Below are 9,352 nucleotides of genomic sequence, written 5' to 3' on the forward strand. Positions count from 1 at the left end.
TTTCAGAAGTCATCTGCTAGAAGAACTGTTTGAATTGTTATGTAATTTATATAGGCTTTGATAATAATTAAATGGCAAATTACAACAAATTTTTTATAAAATACCTGATTTGTAATTTCATAATTTTCACAGCTTTTTTTTTTAAAACCATTTTCCCATATATTAAACATACATTTGTCACATTGTCATTATCAAGCTCAGGTACCATTATTTGCACCTTAATTTCCCATTCATCCAATACTAATATTTTCTTATTATAACAAATATGTGTTGATTTTTTTAAAATATTATTTCTTTTAACCACTACCTATTTACCCTTATGGATGAAATTCTCCTTTAATATATACAATTGATAAAGATAGTTTAAAAAAATTATAAATTTAAAAGGTAAAGTAGATAGAGATATTCCATTTAGCATTAAAATAAACCTCCTTCAACTTGTTTCTATGTTTAGGATGAGGGAGGGTATTTGCCCCATGAGCTTTGACTCGTTCACCCTACTATGAGCCTCTTTGAAATAACTTAATAGTTTTTCAATCATAATTTACGGAATACGAGGTGATAAGTATATAAGAGATGTTTTATCTCGGCTTACATGAAACGTACTAATAAATGTTTTTAAATGCTTTCACAAACTGGTCTATATAAATTTTACTTCTTTTTTTTAGCTCAAAGTGTGATTACATTCACCATTTACACATGCAATCTAATACTATTATCATATTCATATTACTAAAGTCCAATACTTCATAATATTGCAATCTTAATAGTGACTATTAGATTGAAAAAGCCAACCTCTTCATCATATTAGTCTTACAATTTTCTGTACCGCTTCCTCATATTCTTAATATTAAATTAAATTACAGATTAAATTTTATATTAAGAAAAAAATAATATTAAATATTGCAAATATAACAGCAGAAGAGACAAACTTATTCATCATAAAAATGCGACTCAACCCTTTAAGCAGTGAAATTCTTATCTCAATCCTTCCAAGTTCTTGAAATTACTTGCCTAAACTTTTTTTTTTCGCTTGTATTATATTATATGGGAAAATTTAGTTAGAAGTTCATGTTTGAAAACTTAATTAGCTAAAAAAAGATTTGAATTTGAGTGAATATAATAATCTATGAGTGCAATTTTTTTCCCGCTGCATATAACATATTATCAATGACATGTAACAATCATCAATACAAAAGTCATTTGTATACAGCGGAAGATATATTACACTCATGATTATAGTTACACGCATTTAAATTTAGGTTTTTTTAGCTAATTAAGTTTTCCAACAGGTACTTTTAACCAAATTCTTTTCTATAAATATATATATATATATATGTATGTATGTATGAAAGCATTGTCTTTAAATTTAAGCATGTGGCAATATGAGGTCAAAAGCGGGGTCATGATTTTGCATGTCGTGTGACTCATGAAATGACCTGGTGCCAGCCAACCATGTTGTGGTCCCAATCCGATGCCATTATTAGTTAAATGATTAATTAATTAATTGAGATTAGTTGACTCATACAGTGTGATGAAACATAGCTAACAACGGTTACCATTGGCGTTTAAGGTACATCAATCGGTTGGCTTTTGGGGCCTACAAATTTTTGAAGATCTTCACGCTTCTTTGTTTTCTTTCATTTCCTACAGTTTATATCGTCATCAACCGTCACACAACCACAACATTATAAAACAAAGCTACCAATGAAAAATGGATCATTTATTAAGATAGAGTATTATTTAAATAAAAAAACATTAATTTAAAAATAAATAGAATATTTATGTGACCAACTAGTCGTTGGTTGAAATGATAAGTATTCATACCCTATAAAAAAAGAAAATACAAGTCCAAATTTTGAGAAATACACTTGTTGAAAAGATTTTAATCTTAACATTTATAACCAGACATAAATTAGTTTTAAACCCAGAATGACTTAAAAATAGTTTGAGTTATACAAAAAAATTAAAATAGTAAGTAGTTCCCCCCATAATTTAAGTTTCATATACATATATATTTGAAAAATTGTGTCGGTTGATTTAAAGTCAATAAAAGCGACGATCATGAAGTGATGGCGTGTTGCCCTTAGTAGCAATAATGAAGCTGCCGACAGAAACAAACAAACAAGCAAATAATAACGTGATATGTAATTTCTTTTGGTAGCCTCAAATATTAATTTCACATTTCTTCCATCCCACTCAATTTTCCTTTGAAGGCATATCCTCTTAAATTAAGAAAATTTTAAAAAAGAGAAGAAGAAAAAAACTTGCCTCAAGTGTATCCAACTAACAAAAATATTTAAATGTAATTCATTAATGTCAAGTAATTATATTAATAAAAGGAAACATGCCAAGTATCTATGATATGAAATTCATATAAAGCATAAAAAAGCGAATCATGTAGTACTTGAAAACATCAAGATCTATTCTTTTCTTCATGTGACATCACTCTGTTCATTATCGCATTTTCCGGCCTTTTAAAGACAATATATCTAATATTTAATATAAGAGTTAGTTAACTAATTTAAATAAATTAAAAAAGTTGATTAATTCAGTTATTTATTATAAATAGATCTTATCTTTTTTAAAATATTTTTGCTAATCATGTGTATTAGCTAAAAAAAAAAAATAACTCCACCTATATTGTATAGCTGGTCCCAAGCCCGGATAAAGGAGGAGGGTTGTGTTAGGCCCTCGACAGCCAACGTAAAAACCCGTCGAATCTCATGAACATGGATCAACGAAGTATTTATGCTAATGCTAGGTCGTTGCCTAGAAGTGACGCGTTATATGGCTAGAGTACAGTGAGAAATGAGCTAGAGCCGCTGCATCGTCGCCCGGATGTAGTGTTAAATGAGCGAGGGCTACCGCACTCTCTTAGACGGAGGCGGCTAAAGAAGTTAGTTCATGAGACTGAGATTAGATTTGGCACTTGGAATATTGGGACGTTGAATGAGAAATCTATGGAAGTAGCAGGAGTTATGAGGGACAGAAGGATTAATATCTTATGCCTCTAAGAAACCAAATGGACTAGAGAAGCTGCTAAGGAACTTGGAGAGTATAAACTTTGGTACACAGGAAAGGTGAGCGCAAGGAATGGGGTTGGTATCATCGTTGATGGAACATGGAAAAAAACGTGGTAGAGGTTAAAAGGTTTGAGGACAGAATAATATCATTAAGAGTAATTGTTGGAAAGGATACTATCAATATCATTAGTGCCTATACACCTCAGGTTGGGGCAGAGACACACCTTAAAGATAAGTTTTGGGAAGATATGGAAGGGTTGGTTCAAAGCATACCACTCGAAGAAAATTTTTTTATCGGTGGGGACCTTAATGGACATGTTGGTAAGGAAGCAGGACAATTCAGCGAGGCCCATGGTAGTTTTGGTTTTGGGGAGCTTAATAGTGGAGGACAATCTATTCTCGATTTCTCTCTTGCATACGATCTTAAGATTGTCAACACGTGTTTTAAAAAGCGAGAGGAGCATTTAATCACGTACAAAAGTAGGGTATCAAAATCACAGATTGATTTCTTTTTGGTTAAGAATCCGGACAGAAGATTGTGTATTAATTGCAAAGTGATTCCAGGAGACGGGGTGACTGCCCAACTTAGATTACTTATCGTTGATGTACGTTTTAAGAGTACTAGGTAAAGGTACCATCAAGTGGTAAAACCCAGGATTAAGTGGTGGCAGTTAAACGGTGAAAAGCGGGAGTTATTCAAAAGGACTCTTTTGAAGGAAGGGATTTGGGAGTTGTAGGGAAATGCAAACATGATGTGGAAAGAGATAGTTACAAGGGTTCGTTTGGTAGCTAAAGTAATTTTGGGAGAATCCAAAGGTTCTGGTCAAAGAGATAAGGAGACTTGGTGGTGGAATAAGAGTGTGCAAGAGAAAGTCAAACAGAAAAGAGATTGTTTTAAGGCCATACACTTGTGCAATAGTATAGAAAACCGGGAAAAGTATCAGTTGGCTAAAAAAGAGACAAAGAGAGCAGTGAGCGAAGCACGTACTAAAGCTTATGAAGGGTTTTATCAGGAGTTAGGAACAAAGACGGGAGAAAGAAATATCTACAAGATTGCGAAGCAAAGGGAGAGGAAAAAGAGAGATCTGGACCAAGTAAAATGTATAAAGGACGAAGATGGTAAAGTGTTAGTTACTGATGATGATATTAAGGACAGATGGAAGGCTTACTTTACAAGTTGTTTAATGAGGGAAGCAATTATGCGACTCAGGACTTTCAGGACTTGCTAATTAACGAAGATGATCGGAATTTGGCTTTCTACCGCAGGATACGTATCGGAGAGGTTAAGGCAGCTCTCAAGAAAATGGACAATGAAAAAGCCGTTGGGCCTGATGGTATCCCTATTGAAGTTTGGAAATGTTTGGGTGATGAGGGTGAGGTGTGGCTAACCAAGCTTTTTAATGAAATTCTACGCTCTAAGAATATGCCGGATGATTGGAGGAGAAGCATTTTAGTTCCTATTTACAAGAATAAAGGAGACATTCAAAACTGTGTAAGCTACAAAGGGATAAAACTTATGAGTCATACAATGAAGTTGTGGGAAAAAGTGATAGAATATAGGTTGAGGTTGGAGACTTCTATTTCGGAAAACCAATTTGGATTTATGCCAGGGAGATCCACATCGGAAGCAATTTATTTAATGGAAAGATATAGAAGTAAAAGAAGAGATTTACATATGGTTTTTATTGACCTGGAAAAGGCTTATGATCGTGTGCCAAGAGAAGTATTATGGAAGGCTTTGAAAAAGAAAGGTGTACAGGTTGCTTATATCAAAGCCATACAAGATATGTATGAGGCGGGGTAACTACTAGTGTAAGGACACCTGGGGGGAGACAAAGGACTTTCCTATTAAGATTGGCCTACATCAGGGATCCTCTTTGAGTCCGTACTTGTTCAACATTATTCTGGATGTCTAACTGAACCTGTTCAAGAAAGAATCCCTAAGTCCATGCTTTTCGCGGATGATATAGTTCTCATGGCAGAATCAAAAGAAGAGATTAACACTAGATTGGAGTTATGGAGAAGGACTTTGGAGTCGAAAGGTTTCCGCTTGAGCAGGAACAAAACAGAATATATGCATTGTGATTTTGGAGGGAGGCAAGGCAATAGGGATTTGGAGGTGAAGATGGGGGAGCAAATCATTCCTCAAGTATCAAAGTTTAAATACCTAGGATCCATTATACAGGAGGATGGGGAAATTGATGGAGACATTTCTCATAGAATACAAGCTGGCTGGTTAAAGTGGAGGAAAGCTACCGGAGTTATTTGCGATAAGAAGGTACCTGAGAAACTTAAAGGAAAATTTTATCGAACTGCTATAAGACCAGCTATGATGTATGATAGTGAATGTTGGGCAATAAAGGGAAAACAAGAGCACAAAGTCGGAGTAGCAGAAATGAGGATGTTGAGATGGATGTGTGGTCATACAAGAAAAGATAGGATTCGAAATGAAAAGATCAGGACAAGAGTCGGTGTGGCACCTATCCAAGAGAAAATGGTTGAAAATCGCTTAAGATGGTTTGGACATGTGCAGAGAAAGCCTTTAGAGGCCCCGGTGAGGAGGGTGGATCAAACAAGATGGAGTCCCATAAAAAGGGGCAGAGGAAGACCAAGAAGGACGCTTAATGAGGTCATTGAACGAGACCTCCTAGTCAACAACATATCTAAGGATTGGGTTGTTGACAGAGCATGATGGCGTCGTGTGATTCATGTAGCCGACCCCACCTAGTGGGATAAGGCTTGTTGTTGATGTGTATAGCTAAAATGATAATTTTTTAACTATGCAATTACGTACTACAAGGATTATTGTAAAAATAAATAAATAAATATGAGAGACAAAATAAATGATGTATTATATTTAGGACCAAATCAAATATCAAATTAGTTTTTATACTCCATCGGTTCTTAATATAAAACCCATTTAACTAATTTGATTAGATTAAAGAAGTTAGGTAAGTTAGTTAATTATAAGAAATATGAAAAAAAAATTTTAAAACACCATAATCATCCTCCTTAATATCCTCCCTCCCATCTTCTACTTGATTATAGTGAGGAGTATCCATATGGGTAATTTAAAAAAAATTAATAAATATGAGAAATTTGTTTTATATTTAGGACCAAAATTGACTCAATAATTAAGTTCTATATAAGGACCAGAGGAGTATTAAGTATCTGTTGGAGTATTTATATTTGAATCAAATGACAAGTGACAACCCTTCAACTTTGTTCCTATATTTGGAAAGGGTAGTTATAATTTAACAGCTTGCCAATAAGATTCTTTAGTTTTTGAAATAAAAGCTTAAAGCAACAAATTAATGCTTGACAACACATTTTAAAAAGCACGTGAAAATATGTAGTAAATCTGAACTCACAAAAATGTGAAATAATTAAATAAAACAAAATAGTGTGTGGCAGTTAGTAGTGTACGATCATGGAAGGTAGCAAATGGCAACGAAAACGTGAAGTGCACAATGGCAGTATTGCATTTTTCGCGGGTTCCATGCTAATGCTTTTTATATATATAGAGCTGGTCTTCCTTCTCTCTCGGCACGGAAACCTCCATTGTTCTTCACTTCCTTCTTATTCTGCTGCTTCTTCTTCCAGATCAGATCTACAAATCCACGCCGCTCTGCATTTGAAGGTATTTGTTTTGCACATATTTGATTAACTGGAAAAAAAAAAAATCGATTATCGGTTCTTCTCCTTGCTTCCACTGTTGTTGTTTGGCTTCTCAGTTGAACTACCTGAAATGCTTCCCAACCACTTGTCTTTTCTTCTCTCCTCCTTCATTTGATTTGCGCATTGTTTCAATTTGAAGTGGCTTTTGTTTTTGCCTTGTTTTTATAATCTTAATGATTTGTATATGATAGTTTTTTTTTTTGTTTGTAGAGAAATTTGCTCGCTGATCTCGTAAATTATCGTAGATCCGATAGCTAATGATTTTGTTACCGGAATTTACGCTCTTCAATCTGTCTCTTCTCTTTTTAAAGTCTCTGCGTGCATGAGTGCGTGTAAACAGAAGATGGATGAACTTAAATCATTGTGAATATTACTTCTGACGAACTGTACACAAGCCTTCTTACCATTTTTTCATATTGAAATTTTTGTATATCGGCAGAATGTGTGTCCTCGTTTTTTCTTTTATTAGCTATAAACTCAGGATGATTTATCCCCATTTTTAGTCTTTGAATTGTTATATTTCGATACCTATAATATAATATAATCATGGTGTATCAGGAAATTTGAGTTCCTTGAAATTGACCATTCACTCTTGCAGGCTGCTGAGAAGAAACAAAGATGGTGAAAATTTGTTGCATTGGAGCTGGATATGTGGGTGGACCCACAATGGCTGTGATTGCCTTAAAGTGTCCTGAGATCTCAGTAGCTGTGGTGGATATCGCCACCGCACGAATCAATGCCTGGAACAGTGACCACCTCCCAATCTACGAGCCAGGCCTCGAAGAAGTGGTGAAGAATTGCAGGGGAAAGAATCTTTTCTTTAGCACTGATGTGGAGAAGCATGTTGCAGAGGCTGACATAGTCTTCGTCTCGGTGAACACCCCCACAAAAACTCAAGGACTTGGAGCTGGCAAAGCAGCTGATCTCACCTATTGGGAGAGTGCTGCAAGGATGATCGCTGATGTTTCCAAATCTGACAAAATTGTGGTTGAGAAATCCACTGTTCCTGTGAAAACAGCTGAGGCAATTGAGAAGATCCTGACCCACAATAGGAAAGGCATCAATTTCACGATTCTGTCAAACCCAGAATTTCTTGCTGAGGGTACAGCAATTAAGGACCTACTCAATCCTGATCGAGTACTTATTGGAGGTAGGGAGACCCCAGAAGGTGCTAAGGCTATACAAGCTTTGAAAGATGTTTATGCCCATTGGGTCCCTGTTGACAAAATCCTTTGCACCAACTTATGGTCTGCTGAACTCTCAAAGCTTGCTGCCAATGCTTTTCTGGCACAAAGGATCTCTTCTGTGAATGCCATGTCAGCACTCTGTGAGGCTACTGGAGCTGATGTCACCCAGGTGTCACACGCAATTGGCACAGACTCAAGAATTGGACCCAAGTTCTTGAATTCTAGCGTTGGTTTTGGGGGATCTTGCTTTCAGAAGGACATTTTGAACTTGGTCTATATCTGTGAATGCAATGGCCTTCCCGAGGTTGCAACTTACTGGAAACAAGTGATTAAGGTGAATGACTACCAGAAAACTCGGTTTGTGAACCGAGTGGTTTCCTCCATGTTCAACACTGTATCAGGTAAGAAAATTGCTATTCTGGGCTTCGCTTTCAAGAAGGACACTGGTGATACAAGGGAGACACCTGCCATTGATGTGTGCAAGGGGCTATTGGGAGACAGGGCTCGTTTGAGCATATATGATCCGCAGGTCACTGAGGAGCAAATCTCAAGGGATCTCTCAATGAATAAGTTTGATTGGGACCATCCTGCTCATCTTCAACCAACAAGCCCAACTTCCATTAAGACAGTGTCTGTGGTTTGGGATGCCTACGAGGCAACAAAAGAGGCTCATGCTGTTTGCATTCTGACTGAGTGGGATGAGTTCAAGAAGCTTGATTACCAAAAAGTTTATGACAATATGCAGAAGCCTGCTTTTATATTTGATGGTAGGAGCATTGTGGACGTGGAGAAGCTGAGGAAAATAGGGTTTATAGTTTTCTCCATTGGCAAGCCTCTAGATTCATGGCTCAAGGATATGCCTGCGGCAGCTTAAAATGGGGTTCCAACCAAAATTTGCAGAGGCACTTAGGTTGAATTTGTTGGGGTTTCAGGGGGATTGATTATCACAGTCTGATACATTAAGCTATTCTTTTAAAATAGTTAAATTTCAGTTGCTATTGTGTCTTTTCATTATTTTGATTTGATCAGGCTTTGTGGCTTGGTAGCGCCAATTTGTTTGTTGACCAGGTTTTGATTAAATAAATGAGCTCCCCTATAAATTTTACGCAGTTTCTGCCTTCACATTAAGTAGAATGATTTTTGTTTTTATTCTCTCACTAATTTCCTCCCTCTCATGATGATCGTGCGAATGATAGACAACATATTGGCAAGAAATATTCTTTTTTTTTTTTTGGGGTACCCAAACAGTTATTCTTTCATTGGTGAAGGAAAAAAGAGAGTATTTTACTAGAAAGAAAATGACACAAAATATGATTTACTAGAAATATGAGCATGACTATTTGCGCTACTTCAGTATAAAAAAATCATTGAAAGATAGAAAGAGAATAAAATGAAATAGGCTTTGGGGAGACCTTAAAGAGTTATATCATTTCGTATGAGTTTTTGAAAAAATGACAAAAA

General features: G+C 35.8%; 1 protein-coding gene across 2 annotated transcripts; it reads left to right on the forward strand.

Moving 5' to 3' along the window:
- Nucleotides 1-6,551: 6,551 nt before the first annotated feature.
- On the forward strand, nucleotides 6,552-9,033 carry LOC114741488 (UDP-glucose 6-dehydrogenase 1-like). 2 transcript variants are annotated; one of them, XM_028929766.1, is made up of 2 exons: nucleotides 6,552-6,666; nucleotides 7,303-9,033. In XM_028929766.1, exon 2 carries the CDS (start codon nucleotides 7,323-7,325, stop codon nucleotides 8,763-8,765), a length of 1,443 nt encoding a protein of 480 aa, XP_028785599.1. In that variant the 5' UTR covers nucleotides 6,552-6,666; nucleotides 7,303-7,322; the 3' UTR covers nucleotides 8,766-9,033. The 2 variants fall into 2 exon arrangements, with proteins under 2 accessions (XP_028785599.1, XP_028785600.1); XM_028929767.1 differs by lacking the exon at nucleotides 6,552-6,666 and adding an exon at nucleotides 7,007-7,090.
- The last annotated feature ends 319 nt before the right edge of the window (nucleotides 9,034-9,352 follow it).

This window comes from Neltuma alba, unplaced genomic scaffold, assembly GCF_004799145.2.
Source record: "Neltuma alba isolate B1F8T4 unplaced genomic scaffold, ASM479914v2 tig00003407_pilon, whole genome shotgun sequence".
In the NCBI taxonomy this organism is placed as follows: Eukaryota; Viridiplantae; Streptophyta; class Magnoliopsida; order Fabales; family Fabaceae; genus Neltuma; species Neltuma alba.